This window comes from Diceros bicornis, chromosome 16 (assembly GCF_020826845.1).
Source record: "Diceros bicornis minor isolate mBicDic1 chromosome 16, mDicBic1.mat.cur, whole genome shotgun sequence".
In the NCBI taxonomy this organism is placed as follows: Eukaryota; Metazoa; Chordata; class Mammalia; order Perissodactyla; family Rhinocerotidae; genus Diceros; species Diceros bicornis.
Window position 1 is genome coordinate 50,130,477 of NC_080755.1, and position 16,114 is coordinate 50,146,590.

A 16,114-nucleotide genomic window follows, 5' to 3' on the forward strand; every position below is an offset into this window, starting at 1 on the left:
TGGCCAGTCTGGAGAAGTGGAGACCAGTTAGTGATGAGTTCTTTTTTTTTATTTGAGGAGGACTAGCCCTGAACTAACATCCGATGACAATCTTCCTCTTTTTTTTTTTTTTGTGAGGATGATCGGCCCTGAGGTAACATCTGCCAATCCTCCTCTTTTTGCTGAGGAAGACTGGCTCTGGGCTAACATCCGTGCCCATCTTCCTCCACTTTATATATGGGATGCCGCCACAGCATGGCCTGACAAGTGGTGCGTCAGTCATGCCTGGGATCCGAACCAGTGGACCCTGGGCCACCACAGCGGAGCACGCGCACTTAACTGCTTGTGCCACCGGGCTGGCCCCAATCCTCCTCTTTTTTGCTGAGGAAGATCAGCCCTGAGCTAACATCCATGCCCATCTTCCTTCACTTTACATGGGACGCTGCCACAGCATGGCTTGACAAGTGGTGCATTGGCGCGCTCTTGGGATCAGAGCCTGCGAACCCTGGGTTGCTGAAGTGGAGCGTGCGCATTTAACCGCTTGTGCCACAGGGCCAGCCCCTAGTGACCAGTTCTAAACTGAGGTGATGTGCTGAATGTTGAGTGGGGGTGATGGATATGGAAAGAAGGGATTGGAATCAACAGATACTTGGGAGTAGAATCCACAGCACATGTAGTAGATGAGAGACTGGAATCAAGGGAGATGGATCTGGTTTGGTGGGTGTCTGGATAATCTCTGGAGGTCCACCTGTGAGGGAGTGAGGAGGGCAGGATTAGGCAGAAGGAGAAGCTGACCCACAATGCTATGGGGACTAAGGCTTCAAGCAACTTACAGGAAGCTCTAGAGCTGGGATGGACCTTCAGAATTGGCCCAAATTAAGGCAAGAAGGCCAAGCCTTTGTATCTCTACATCAGCAGTCATTGGCTGCTCCCTGGGAGGGGGTGTAACTTGGGTGAGACAGTTCCCAGGAACTGGTACAAGACAGTAGCCAAGGTCATTTGCAGGGAGGGACTCAGCTGTGAGTGGTCAGCAGCCAGTAATCTCAGCAGCTAGGGGATAGGGGTGTACACCCTGAGGAGAAGTTCTAGATAAAGCTCTACAGTATCCCCTATAATGGCAAGATATCTTATGTTGCCTTTGAGGCATGCTTACTTTTAGGTGCCTGTGGGTTTATTATCCATTTCTTAGTTCACAAATAGCTAGTTAATTTCAACTCTGGGATATGCAAGACATTGTGCTAACTGGTGAGGATGGTGGGGGTGTTGGGGGCGGTTGCAAAGAGGAAGATTTACATACAGGGTGCCCAGGTAGACTCTGTACTGCAGGGGACCAATGAGATCCCTTCTTAGGTGGAACTGAGTCGCCATTTCCTGCATATTCTCTTGTCCTCCGTAAAGGATGAAGCCTGATTGCTTTTCCTTTTCTCAGACACCTTTTAGCTTTCTCTTCTTTCTCTTCCCCTCCTCTTGGACTTAGCGAGTATGAAACAAGCCCAAATATCAGTTCCTTGCAAAGAAGCCCAGACATAATGTAAAAGTTACAAAGAATTAGAAAAATCATACAAAGTCCTCAACAGACCTGTCCTTTGGCCCTGAAGATGATTCTTTGCTGGTATCCCTACCCCATACATCTGGCTCTTTGATTCTCTAGAGTTTATAAAACTACACTTTTTCCATCCCTACCCTTCTCTTTCCTTGGGCATGGCTGGCTTTCTAGCATTCAGGCCTCATGAGACGGTGGGAGATAAAATTAGTGGATCCCTCCAGTAGCCAGGACTTTGGAGGTCATTCAGATATTTAGGGGCCTCCGAAATAATGCCCAACTTTGAACCGTTAAATTAACTAAACAAGGAAGCCATTAGACTGAGGTAGCTCTAATAAGGTGACGGCCTATGTAAGCAAATCAAAATCTAAGCCTGTAAATCCCTCAAGGTTACAACTTTGAAAGGCTAACAGCCAATCGCAAAGCAGTCAATTAGGCTTTAAGTGATGGCCAATCAAATAATTTCTTTTCTTTCCTTCCACACCTTCTCTATGTTTTGCCCCTTGCTCCTGTAGGTGGAGCGCTCCTAACCGCTTCCCATTTGGCATTGCCCTATTTGATGGATTTTTGCTCAGATAAACTCTTAAAATTTTTATTATGCCTCAGTTTATCTTTTAACAGAACACAACTCCCACCCCTTCAGGTCTCTTGAGCGAAAGACCTTTGCAGACATTTCCAAACTGTGTTTCGGAAAAGCGGACGAGGCTTTGTACAGAAAATCTATCGTGAAATCACTGATAAAGGATAAGAGGAATCCTTCCCTAGATCTCCCCTCAGTCTATTTCTGGCTGGCTAACAATAATTTAAATCTGGTTATGATTTCTTTCATGTTTTCCGAAAATACAAAAAAATCCTGATTCTCTCAATATTTTGATGTTAAAAATAAGAGATGGATTTTTTTACTTTGTTGGCCACTTGTCTACAGATCTTTAAATTATACTGCTAGTGTCAAACAGTGAAATAATTCCTTTAAAAACAAGCCAACAAATTTAACACGTTCAACTCTCGATAAATAAGCACCTAGGCCTTGCTTAGTTTTGAGCTAAAAGATGTGTAGCTCAAGTCACGGGGCTCTCAGTTTAGGAGTGGTTTGCAAGGCCTTTTGATAGTGAGATAAAGAAAAGACTTTTCTTTTTGTTTTTCTTCTCCTTTCCCTCAAGGAACACATCTTTTGTGTGCTCTGCCTAACAAAGGAATTTCCCAGTTTCATTGTGGAATTTGGAGGGAAAAGTATGATGTGTAGACTGATATCTATATGCGCCTGCAAAGCTGGCTTCAAACCACAAAAGGATTAAAAAAAAAAAAAAGCTGAGATTTTGCAATACACTGACTGGAGGATAATGTAAGACATTGTGAGTTAGCAATAAAAACAGCAACAACAAAATCCCAAAGGATTTGGAATTCCTTTAGTTTCTATTTGGCATAAGAATAATATGATTTCTTTGTTCTGCCCTCTCTTATCTACAGCACTCAAATAATAGTTTATTTCATTCTTGCAGTCGAGTTACTTCTATTGTTGCCCAAAGCAGAGTGGTGCCCAAGATAGCCTTACATATGTGGGATAATAGACTAAACTTTTGTATTGATTTTTTGAAAGAGGGGTACTGTCATTTAAAAAAAAAAATACGCTAAAAACTGTTTGTTTCAATGACTTCATAGAATGGATTAAGATGGGTGCTTTGCTTTTAACTATTGGTCTACCAGGCAAAGGGGTTTCTCCAAAATCCTCTTTATAAAAATAGAACTGAGATAATTTGCAAGAAATTATTATCTTTTACTTCTGGTTGTTTATGGTTTTTAAAAGCAGATGTAATGTTATCTGTTCCCGTTTGTGCAAATGATGAATTGTGCTTTCAAACTAATTTCCTCTAGCCAAAGCTTGACCAGAACACTGGGCTTTGTACAAAGCGCTGCTCAAAAAGTATTTGGCATCATGAAGCCATGAGGCAGTTCTACAACCGAAGACTCTTTATGATAAGCAATCCAGACTTGAGTTTTGGCAGTACAATTCTTGTAACCATTCAAACACTGCGGAGCTGTGCTTTCAACTCTTTAAGAGAAGGGAATGGGGGAGGGGCAAGAGTATTTTAAGTAAACAAAGATTCCAAATCTGGGAAACCGAGTATTTACTACGGTATGTACATTATGAAATTCCGTATACTGTAATGCGTAGCGTATCAAGATTTCAGATAAGCGGGTCCTTGTATACCTTTCAAGGCACGTAATGTTTTAACATGCATATTAATGAAGGCCCACCTTCGGGAGGGGAAAAAAGGCCTCCTTTCAAATGAAATTAAGCCCAGGTACAGCTGAAACTCAACCCACAGAGTACTGGCACCGTTTTCAGGCTAAAAGAAGATGCGAGTTTCAATTTCATCATCTTGTAACCCTGATAAATGTGAGACCGTGGCTGGCAAAATTTGCAGATTACATAGGTCTTTCTAAACACGTGTAAATATGTGTCCCAATTTATGTGCAACTCCAAACAATTTGCCGTTTGAAATTAAAGACCAACTACTCTTCTGTGAGACAATCATTCGGTCCATTTACATGAAAAGTCTTAAATAGCAGAAATGCTACTTCCAATTTACATCATACAGTGCCCCCATAACGGAGAACAATGGCTTCCTCAATGGACGTTAATGCAAAGAAGAGGCATACTGAGATTTAAAAAAAAAAAAACTTTTCAGCACACTTTGCAAATATTAACCAATTAATCTAATTTAAAATACACAGAAACGCTTCCTATGCTGGGAGTTTTCACTTTGCTACTCGAGTAATATTAGTATCTTCAGAGTCCGATCAAACAAGAGTGAGCCTTTTTAAGAGGTTATGGTGACATCTTTGCAGCTTCTTCCATTTTGTCCTATTTCCAGGGTAAGCACAATTAGCTTGACATGGGGTTTCTCTGTCGTTTTAAAAAACTTTCAATGGAGTGCATGTCTGTGAACCATGTAGGAACCAGGATACAGGACTGGATAAATAGCATGCCTGATGTGGTGGTAATATGTTATCTCCCTCTCGGATGAGTTAACGATTATGCACCTTTGTGGTCTTGACGAGGTTTATATATGTATCTTTTTGCGTTCTGTAGGCTATGACCACCTGCTGTATGTACAATACGTGCTTGTTACATTTTTGTACACCATCTCCCTTCTTGAATTTAAAGACCTAGCTATTACATCTTGTTTACTCAATATCATTCCTCCATTAAAAAAAACAAAAAACCTACATGAACTGAACATGCCATGTTTCAATCTGGCCCCAGTGGCTTTTTCTCTGAAAGCAAAACGTGTGTCTTTTACACCAGGGCTTTCTCTCCACCCCAGGGGGTGTCTTCCATTCTTTTGTGGCTCAGTTTAAGGCGAAAAGGGCTCCAAACCACTAACTAAACAGAAGAGAGCCCCTTCTTCCACCTCCAGGGAGAATTTCAGATTAATTTCTCTGAAGATAGCGTGCTCTCCTCTTACTTATTTGCCACCATTACGAGGATAACAAAACACCACCTTGGCTTCAAGATCCTGGGTAGAGGCTCACGGTCTTTTTCAACCATCTTTGGCGAGGCCTTGCTTCCTTCCACTCGAGTAAGTTGCGGCTTGGGGCCATGGCAAGGACTGGGTGAGAGCCTGAAATGTCGCTGGAAAAAAAAGAAGCCCTCCCTCCATCCCCTCACCACCACCACCCCGCTCTCTGGGGCGAAGTTGCAATCCAGCAGCCCCATATGGGCGAGACTTGGCAGGGCTGCGGGGCTCCTCTTCGCTCCGCAGAGGCGGCTCCGGCCGCCCGTCCGCGCCCGCCGGCTGCGGGGCTTCGCGCTCTCGCCTCCTCGCTCCCCGGAGCCTCCCTTCCCCCTCCGGCCGCCCCCTCCCCCTCTCCCGCGCTCCCTTTTGTTCGCTCGCCGCTCGGGCCGAGCCGCCGCCGCCCGGGCCCGCACCCCCAGCCCTAGGCCCCGGCGTGGCGGGCCACCGCCGCCGCCGCCGCGCGGCCTAGAGCGCGGCGCCCGGGGAGGCGCGGGGCCCGGGCCGGGCGCACGGCGAGGCCGCGGCGGCGGCGGGCGGCCCGGGGAGCCCGGGAGCCCGGGCGGCGGCGGCGGCGGCGGCGGCGAGGCCGCTCCACCGCACACGCACACACAGACCCCGGCAGCGGGAATGCAGATGACACGCCCGTAACATGGAAGCCGCCGCCGCCGCCGCCGCCGCTCCGACGACAGCAGCAGCAGCCACAGCAGCAGCAGCCGGCGGCGCCGCGCTGAACAAAGGTCATCCGAGCTGCGGCCCAGACGCCCGGGCTTGACCGCTGCGAAGGCCAACCCCGGGAAGGGGGTGGGTGTGCGCCTGGGGGCCGGGGGCGCGGGGCGCCGGGGCGAGCGAGGGGCGCAGGGCCGCGGAGGAAGGGGCGCGGGTGGGTAGGGAGAGGCGGGGGCGCCGACCCCTCGTGCCCACCCTGCGGGTTGGGGTGAGCGCGTGAGGCTCAGGCCCCTTGGCCTGACTGCAGTGGCCTGTCCCACCCTGGTCTGGGGGACTGCTGGCCTTCGCGCCCCGCCAGCTTCCTTGGGGGGGCCGAGGACCAGCCGGTTTTGCTAGGCCCCACAGGTTCAGAGGGGGGGCCACGTGAGCGCAGGAGCTCGCCTCTACCCCCGCCAGCGCGGACCGAGCACAGAGCATTTTTTTAAAGGCCTCTGTGTCCCTCTCCCACCGCCGCTTAACTTGCCCCCCCACCCCACCCCACCCCAGGCATTTCTAGCTTTCCACCCCGAGGGGAAGGGATTTGGACTGCTCCCCCCAGGTGCTTGAAAGAAGAGAAGGTTGGAGGAGGAGACTGGGGGGGTGCTGGAGGTGGTGGTGGTGACAGGGCTGGGAGAGAGAGGAGAGGGACGGGAGGAGGGGGCTGGGTGGGGTGGGGGTGACAGGCAGAGAGGAGCCTGGTCAACAAGCCAGCACCACTCTGCTAGGAGGCCGAGGCCGGCTCCTGCAGCCGACGCATCCAGTGTGAGGAGACACATAGATTTGCTTTCTTGGGGGCTCTTTGTCAGCCACCAACACAGAGAACACACACTGACACACACGTACACAAAGATCTGAGCCGGGTTGTGGGAGGTAAGTGGGGGAATGAGAAGGAGGGGGAAACAGTGTCTGCGGTGGGCTTTGGGGTGGAGGGGAGGGGGGGATGGGCCCTGAGGGGCTCTGGGTGCTTGTGAGGTGAGCCTTTCCAAGGCTGTGCGCTTGTGTGGTGGTGGGGGGGACACACGATGACCTTCCCTGTTCACGAAGACCTAAAAGGGAAAAGCCACCCCCAGCGAGATCCCCCCTGTGCTGATGATTTTCAGGGACTTGTTGGCAACTCAGCGAGGGTTGCCATAGCTTTTTTATGTAGGGTGACCAGAACCGGCTGAAACTGGTTTGAGGCAGATCAGCTCCTGAACACAATGCAGTCACTGAGCTACTACAGTGGGATAGCAGCTTCCTCCCTTCATGGCAGCCAAAAGCAGAGGAGCTTGCAGGAAGGTACCATCCCAACACAGTATGTGAACGCACACTTAGACACCACACAGCACTGGTACGTGACTAATGGAGCCCTAAAAGATTCTGTGTAGAGAAGATGGAAAAAAATGTGCAGGTTTGCAAGGTCTGAGATTACTTGGGCTTTTCCTGCCTTTTTCTTTTGCTTAAAGGATGGACAAGGAGCTGAGATTTATGACCCTTATTAAAGAAAACAATGTGCCTTGCTAGGGTGGGGACACTTGGTTTATGCAGTCTCTCTCTCTCTTTCTCTGTGTTTTTAAGAAAACAAAACCAAAATGAACTGATGGATTTTGTAATGATTGTTTGTTGCTGGAGAATGCTACTTTGCATGCTTTTTTTCTTTTGCAGGGTATGTTCTGTTTTGTGCTTTTCCTTTTAGAAGCTACTAAAGGGTGTTGGGGATACTTCTGACTGTTATGAAGGCCAAAAGGTAACAGTATTGTTCTAGGAAATGAGCATAAATGCATTCCAGTGATGCTGTAAGGCATACATGCTGTCTTTTTTTTCCTTGTAGGCCTGTTGACTGGGGCTGCTTTTAACTCTTTCATATTTGCAGAGAATGCAACTGTGTGACAGTAACTGAACATTGGTCCAAAGTCTTTCCAAAGGGTCAAGGTTCACAAGGTGAGATAATGATATTTTGAGCATGAATTTAAGAATTTATTTGAAGCTCCATTCAGATACAGACTGACAGTGGATTGGTACCCTGGAGGTAATATTGGGTTTGGAATGGAGAAGAAATACTCTTAATGTTATCCAAGTTTAATGGGATTAGAGTGACTTTATGATGGTATTGCTATCAAGGCGAAATCAGAATGACTTCATTAAATTGCATATGTCTAGTCATTTAGAAGAATCAGGCCTGGAAAGAAACAAGTTTAAAGAATGGTAGGCGTCAGGGCCTTGTGGAGAATGCACTGTTTTGCATAAGACTAAAGCAGTACACATGTAGCATTTTCCCGATGATTACAGGAAAAGGAAGGACTTCACCGAATAGAGGCAGCCTCGCCGCCTTTTTGGGATTTGAGGCATCTGCAGGTAGATTTCCCTTTTGTGCCTTCATCACCTTTCTTTTGCCTTGCTCTCTGTGTTGACCATGAAAGGTTTTTCAATCCAAGTCAAGTGGTGGAATGGCTTTTATTGATTTTGGGGGCTGTTGACGGTGAGTTTGCCATTGGATTATTTGTGGCATACATTTTAATGTGGAATACTAATGCGAAACCAGGAGGAAACCGGTCGTTGGGCTTCATCTGTGAAAAGATGCCAGTTAACTCAAAGCTTTACAGAGGGGATGATAGAAAATGTCGAATGCCTTAAAAGAGTGCGGTTAGATGTGAGCTGGCATTTTTGTGCACCCTCCCAAACCCTAGGCTTTAGCTGAGCAGAGAAGAAAGCAGTAATGAGTTTAGGAAAGTGAAGAACAAAGGCAGTGGGAGCTGACTGGGGAACACTAAGCATTTTGCCTTGGGGTTCCTTGTGGAAAAAACAGCAACTTCCCTAAACAGGAAACCAGCAGCTCCAGAATCATCTCCAAGATTATCTCAACATCGGATAGAACTAGTTCTGTCTCCTGGTTTGGTGAAAGTACAGTCAAGAGGAGCCCATAGAAGACATGATTGAAAATAAATGTCTCCCTGCTTTGAAGAGGGCGTTTTGTTCCTCTTTGCATTCAGCAGAATAGAGTCTTTTCAGAAATGCCGAGGATCTTAGAATTGGTTAAGTTGTGTGCTGGCAGTTGGTGGGCAGAGTATCTGCAGTGAAGGGTGTCAAGTATGCAAGCGTTTTTATTGTTAGAAATTTTTTCATATGATTGCAGAGCGTCCAGTGTGGGGAAAAAACTGGCAAAAAGGGAACAAGAGTGTGGGGTTAGCTCAGAGTACTCTGTGTAGTATTTAATAGAGATAAATGTAATCTTGGACTGATACACCAGTAAATAGCTTACATGATGGAACAAAATTCTTTACAAATCACTGTGCTAAAATTGTTTTTCAATTCGACATCATTTTTGACTGCCAGAGGTTCTGTGTCTGAGTGTGGCAGAAATCTGCTTGCAAAGCAGATCGCAGTCCATGTTGCATGATATGCTGTTCCTGCTTTTCTGGTGCCAACTAAAACTCCGATGGCTAATATGATAAACCTTAATTAGCTTAAGACAGTAAGCTGTTTTATAATTTAGTCCTTCACTCCTGTCTTTAGAAAGTCAGTGATTTTTATTTAACTTTGACAGCCAACTCCTTGCGATGGGTATTTCGTGATAATATGTTTAAAGCCCTCTCTGTAAGGCATTGCATGTCACAGAATGTTCTGGTCTACTCTCTCTGTGGTTTTTAGCTTTGTTACTCCCCCTCCCCCCAGGAGGCTCCTGGAAATAGCATTTGTTTTGCATTTAGGCAGTCTTTTCAGCTGCAAATGCTGTTTGAGGTTGGAGAGCTGGTTCTCTAGGGTAGGAATCGGAAGCTCATCTTGGGTTGAGGTCTGTCTCAGGTGGCAGTCTCCTGCTGAGGTGTAAGAATGTAGCAGGCCCAGGTCTCCGGGAGAGGAGCGGAGAGTTTTCTGGGCTTGGGAATAGAGTGTGGAGAGTAAGCAACAGCATTCTGTCTCCTGGAAGAGCCAGGAGGGAACAGGGTGTCATCCACACTTGGGGCCGGGGCCTGTGCGTTGCTGCCGCTGCCACTGTCGCTGTGTGGGCAGCCACACCTGGAGCCTGGAGCCCAGCGCCTGGTTGGGATTGCCTGCAGCAGTCTTCAAGGAGGATGGGCAGGCCGTCTCCTCTGGAGAAGGACTGTGTAGGTTTGGCTGACGAGGGTACACTGGAAAGAAAGTGTCACCGGGTGTTGAACCTTTGCTTGTTTTTATCATTTGCCTACTTAGAATCATTTTTTCCATGTCAAAGAACATGGATCCGAGGCTGTTAGAACTCTCTGCCTCCAGGTTCAGGAGGACTTTTGCTCTCTTGTTTTTTTTTTTCCACTTTTCTCACAAAGAGATTCCTTGCTTTCACCCACCTTGACACCTTTTTAAGGGAGGGTCTAGGAATGAGGCAGCCAACCTGTAAATGGAATTTTCTGCTTACACTTTTGACTAGGATGAGTTAGAATTTTAGGATTTGTAGTCTTTCATCCCACTTTATTTCTTCCTTGCGATGCTTTCTGGGGCTTTGCCGTGGGGTTAAGTCTGTCTTCCGTTGGTTTTGAATAATCTTTCCTGTATCCTTGGTGGAACTCCATCTAGCTGTTCACAGCTGGAGCAGGAGTTGCCCTGATGTGGAACCTCACAAAGGTTGCCAACACAGGGGAAACGAAGTATCTGGAAAAGATTTGGGGTGCTCCGTCTCTTCCTAATCAATACCGTACAATAACAACAAAACAGTAACAGCCACAGTTACACATTAAGGAAATCCATACCTTTGTGTTAATTTTATTTAGGGAATGATCTTTAACCAAGTCATGATTAAATAATTAACTTTTTTTAATTTTTAGATTTACAAACAGTAAAATTTACTCTGTACTGTATTTCTGTGGGATTTGACAAATGTATTGCACTGTGTATCCACCACCACTGTTGATAGTTCCATCACCTCAAAAACTTTCCTCCTGCTGTCTCTGTAGTGAGACTCTTTTCCCCACCCCAACCCCCTGGCAGCCGCTGATTTGTTCTGTCCTTATATTTGGTCTTTTCCAGAATGTCATACAAATGGCTTCTTTCACTTAGCAAAGTGCATTTGAGATTCATCCATATTTTTGTGTGTATCCGTACTTGGTTCTTTTTTATGGCCAAGTTGAAGACTACTATACGGATGTACCACAGTTTGTTTATCCGTTCACTGGCTGAAGGACGTTAGGGTTGTTTCCAGTTTTTGGTGATTGTTAATAAAAGTTGCTATAAACATTTGCATACAGGTTTTTGTCTGAACATAACTTTTTATGTCTCTGGTAAATACTTAGGAGTGGGATGTGTGGGTCATATGGTAAGTATGTAAGAATTAGAAGTTTGAATGAAAATAAATTCAGTTCGTCATAGCTCACAAAAATGATCTAGCCTTGTCAGCTGCAGTTAGACTTGCCAAATAAGAGATTGTAGCGAACATTGTCTGAAGACACATGGGAGATGATTGTGATAATAGACCACTCACTAACGGGATGACATGCTTTATAACCCAGAACTAATCGGAATTAGCCAAAAGTGGAAACAAAACTGCAAGTGGTAAAACAACCTTTATTTCTTACAGCAATTATTTTTACTCTCTCTAGGAACATTTGGCAGTTTAATTTTTACATTTATCTTCAGGTTCAGTAAAACACCAAACAATAATAGAATCAAAATTTTGGAAAGTGGCACCAAAGATCTCTGTTGGTCTTAGTTGCGTAAACAACTTATTATTAATTATAATTTGTCTGATTTATTGACTGCCAAAATATTGGTGGTGTTTTAATATTTGAAATTATTATTCAGCCTTTATGTCTTTTAAGGAAGTGAAAATATTTCAGCAATATCAAAGCAATGAAGTAGGGAGATTTTGGAAGCAGATTTTTTTTAGAGGATAAAATACTAAAATAACATTCAGGATTGGGAAGAACAAATAGACCAAGGTTATGGTGATGAAGAGGGAGGAGAGCCTGAGAAGTGGGAAGTGATGTTAATTTGGGGATTATTTCATCCATTTAACAGATACTGAAGTTTACTAAGCACCAGACATTGTGCTGGGCACTGGGAGTACTGAGAGAAAAGGAATCCAGAGAGAACAATCTAGAGGGAAGTAGCCTACAGATGCTATGATAGGAATGTCAATGGGCCATCTAATGCCAAGTGTTGGGGGAGGAGCCCTTGAAGAGGTGGCTTTTGAGCTGAACTGTGAAAAACCGGTAAGAATATGTAAGGCAGGCAAAGACTTGGGGGAAGAGAGGAGAGTAATGGAGCAGCTTATGGAAAGTGACTGAGAAAGTTTGCTGTTGCAAGTAGGGATGGGAGAGTGGGCTGTGGGAGAATAGGAGATGAAGCTAGGAGGGCATCAAAGACAGACTTCTGAAGGTCTTTCTATACTGTCCATTTGAGTGTGGACCTGTGTAGGCAGTATAGGCAGAAAGACTTACTTGTAATGACAAAGATCCTGGGGCAGTACCATGAGGATGGAAATGAGGCTGTTTGGGCTGGAGGCAGGGAGTTCAAATGAGGGGACCACTGCAGCAATCCTGTAGAGAAGAGGAGGGCTTGATCCAAGGCATTGCAGTGGGGATGGAGTGGTAGGTGGTGGCTGCTTCAGGGGGCGGGTGTGTGTGTGATGGTGCCCTGTTAGCTATGGGGGATGATGGAGAGGGAGGAGCAGAGGATGCCTCCAAGGTTGGTCACTGAGGTTACCTGCCGCTGGTCGTTCCTGTCTGTGAGATACTGAGTTCAGAAGGCAGAACAGATTCCGAGGTGGAGGTGGAGGGTCTTGATGCAGTGAGTCAAATTTGGGTTGAGTTGTCCCTGGAGGTGTCCTTCGGCTCCTGCCTCTGTTTGGGTGAGAGGCGTGGATTGGGAGGAATTAGCATAGAACAGAGAGGATAGAAGAAAATTGTAAAAATGGTTGAGTTTGGGATCCCATAAGATAGTGGTTTATGTAGTAAAAACTATAAATGCAAGAGGGTGCTGAAGAAACAAAGAAAGTTGGATGGATACACGCTTCAGAAAGTTGGGTGGCAAGACATTTCCAGAAAGGCAGAAAACGATGTTAGTAGCTAACACCTGCAGAAACTGCACTCCATCATGGTGGGCATTTCCAGATATTTAATACTGAAACAATGAGATGAGCTGTATCTGTTATCCCCATGGTGCAGTGGCAACTGAGATCAAGATCCTGGCCAAGGTCTGTCAGCTCATAAATGGTAGTAGAAGCAGAATTTGAAGGCTGCTCCTCACCACTGGGCTATTCTGCCTTGAGGGAGCACAATTGTTGGACAAGGGGTAGTCATGGAAGGTGTGTAAGGGTGTGGAGGAGCCTGAGAGAGGCCACAAGTAAGTAGGTGCTACCACAAGTAGGTGATAGACAGCAAGGCCCTGATGATGTTCAGGTTAGAAGAAGCAGTTGAAAACGGTGGAGATGAGAATACGTAATGGAGGCGTTTGAGACACAGTAAAGGGCTCTTGTAATTAGCCAGGTTGTCCTGACTTGAGTCATCATGGAGAGAGGAGAATCTGTATCTACACCAGAGACGGTGCTAGAAATAGCATGTTGAAAAGACTTAAACATTTTTACTGGGCACTCGACTGAGGATACAAATTGGAAAGGAGCAGGAACAAAGAGATGTCTTTGTTTTATTTATTCTTTAAAAAGGATGGGAAAATCAAAGTACGTTGAAAGTCGTGTTGAGAAAAATCTCTTGTTCCAACAATAAATAAACAGAGTTTAAAGAATTCTTTGAATCCTCTTCTATGGACAGGAAGTTCTAATTTCTGCCTGTTTTAGGATGAGGGGGAGAGCAGATTCTGCTTAATCTAAGTCTGGAGACGGAAGTAATTTTTAGACAAACTCAGAATGCCCTTTTTAGCTGTCCCAAGGATTCCCTATTAAGTAGCCTCTGGTCGTTGGTTGTTAGGCCCTGAAAATGCAGGTTTTGTACTGTTTTGTTTTCAGTCAGATATTATTACAACTTTAGATAATTAGAGATTCCGGACATTTTGAAGGATTCATAGAGACTGAAGGATAAAATCAAGGTGTTGTAATTTTTGAGTGCTTTCTCAACTCAGCCTTTTATTTTTGGGACACGTACTCCTGCTTTCCAAAGGCTGACTCATGGTTCTAGTACTGTGTATTGATTTTGATAATTTTGTTGTGTGAGGAACAAATTCTTTCTAGGGATCTGAATAATAATAACTGTTGAAAAACTTATTAGGTTAGAAAATTCAAAGCTCAGTGTTTTTATAAAAAATGATCACCTAGCTGGAAATACTTCACATATTTATGGTTGTCTCCTCATTTTCTACAGTGAGCCCAAAATGGCGGGGAGGGGTCAGCAGGAAGTTAATAGCAGGTTTGAAACTAGAACCCAGCACTCCGGACTCCTAGTCTACTACTGTGTCCATCATTACGTTCTCTCTGCCTTCCAAAATTTATCCATAAGTGTTTTGTTTTTTTTTTTGTGAGGAAGATCAGCCCTGAGCGCACATCCATGCGCTAATCCTCTTTTTGCTGAGCTAGCATCTATTGCCAATCCTCCTCCTTTTTTTTTTTTTCCCCAAAGGCCCCAGTAGATAGTTGCACATCCTTCTGGTTGCTGTATGTGGGACGTGGCCTCAGCGTGGCCGGAGAAGCGGTGCGTTGGTGCGCGCCCAAGATCCGAACCCGGGCCGCCAGCAGCGGAGCGCACGCACTTAACCACTAAGCCGCTGGGCGGGCCGCTATCTATAAGTGTTTTGATGCTGTATAAGCCAGCTCATATTTGTAGTCCTTATATCAGGTGAACCTGAAAACATGAGTTATTCCAATTAAGCCTCACACAGGTACTCACTGATAAGCTAGTCCTTAACGGTTTTGCTGACTTAACATAGCAAGAGTGGGAGAGGTAGTTTGAGGTCTCGAGCTTGCGTACGGATTATGCCTAGTGTTCTAGTTAAATCTAGGTGGTTAGGCCATGGAGCTTTTTACTTGCCTTTGCCTAGCTCTCAATGATATAAACCTGTGTCCTGCCAAGGACTAGCTGTGGGACCTTGAGCAAGTCACTGAAATTCTCAGCTATACTTTCTTGAGGGTTGTTATGAAGATTAAATGCATACCAAGTGCTTAGCAGAGTGCCTGGTACATGGTAAGTACTCCCTAAAGCCTTAGCTATCCTGTTCCTTAGCCTTCCTGTTTTAGGGGAAGGGCCTTTGCCCTGACATTTCTTTTTTCTGTCTTGGAGGGTGTTGTTTCTCGTGTCCTACCTTTCACCTCATTTATAAGTAGATTTTTTTTTTTTTGGCCATGAGAACATACACAATGAGTGTCTCCTGCAGGTCTTCCATTACAGCTGCCTTGCATTTGGTTAAAAGTGGGTGAAATGTAGGCACGCGGAGTGCGCTTGTTCCTACTTGGCTGTACTTTCATTTGTAGTTGGAAAATCTTGGACAAATTTGTAGTTATAATCTTGTGCTTTAACTGTCTTTTCTCCTAGAAAAATTCAGCCCAATCAGTGAGTGGCTATAGTCTAGATTATCTGTCTCTTGGTGTAATGCATGTTGACCAGAGTTTTAAAAACAAACAAACCTTGATTGTGAAAATATGGCAGGTTAGCTAAAGCCTCTGTTCTGTCCCTCTCCTCTGGCCCTTTGCTTCCCACACTTGCTTGACTGTGACCAGCTAGTTGTACCTTGCACACTGGGATTTGGTGCTGATACAAGATTGAGTGGAGAAGGGATCCAGGGGATCTTTGTCCCGAACTGCTCTGTCCGGTATGGTTGGCACCAGCCATGTATGGCTGTTGAGTACTTAACAGTGTGGTTACTCCCGAGATGAGCTGTAAGCATAAAATACACAGCGAGTTTTGAAGATTTACACACACACACACACACACACACACACACACACAAAGGATATAAAATATCTCATTAATGTTTTTTATATTGATTACATGTTGAAATGATATATTTTGGATATTTTGGTTAAATACCGTTTAGTAAAATATATTTCATCCTTCCCCCCCCTTTTTTTACTTTTTTAAATATGGCTACAAAAAATTTAAAACTCTATACGTGGTTTTCATTCCGTTTCTGTTGGACAGTGCTGGTCTGGGATGTTGGATGGACATCTAAATAAATTCAGCAGTGAAGTTTCTCTGGTGCACTGTGGTATTCCTGTCTGTTGATACTGAGCCCCTCCTTTGGTTGGGAAGATAGTGTAAGAACTGCGTTAGGCTCTCCTTTTTAGAGAATCTCATTCTCCCCTAGTTGGGAACCTTTTTTCTCTCCTGGGTGTTCCTAAGTCACCTCTGGATTGCAGGGTATAGACAGCCATGCTGGGCTGGTGTCTTCTGCAGAATGGAAAGGGAACCAGTATTGATTGCAAACTTATGGTGCACTAGATGCTTTACACTTGCTGTCCCCTGTGAGGTATAGT

At 45.3% G+C, this 16,114-nt stretch overlaps 1 protein-coding gene across 16 annotated transcripts in view; it reads left to right on the forward strand.

The window, feature by feature from the left end:
- Positions 1 to 4,904: 4,904 nt before the first annotated feature.
- Positions 4,905 to 16,114, forward strand: part of ZNF532 (zinc finger protein 532) — a 109,182-nt gene continuing 97,972 nt past the window's right edge. For 3 of the 16 annotated variants that reach the window (XM_058557225.1, XM_058557224.1, XM_058557223.1), the window contains exons 1-2: positions 6,771 to 7,474; positions 7,559 to 7,668. Coding sequence is in view for 7 of the 16 variants with exons in the window: in XM_058557216.1 (XP_058413199.1) it covers positions 7,461 to 7,474; positions 7,601 to 7,668 (82 nt within the window). In the remaining 9 variants the exon portion in view is untranslated. The other 13 variants (XM_058557216.1, XM_058557217.1, XM_058557214.1 and 10 more) reach the window with 13 other exon arrangements.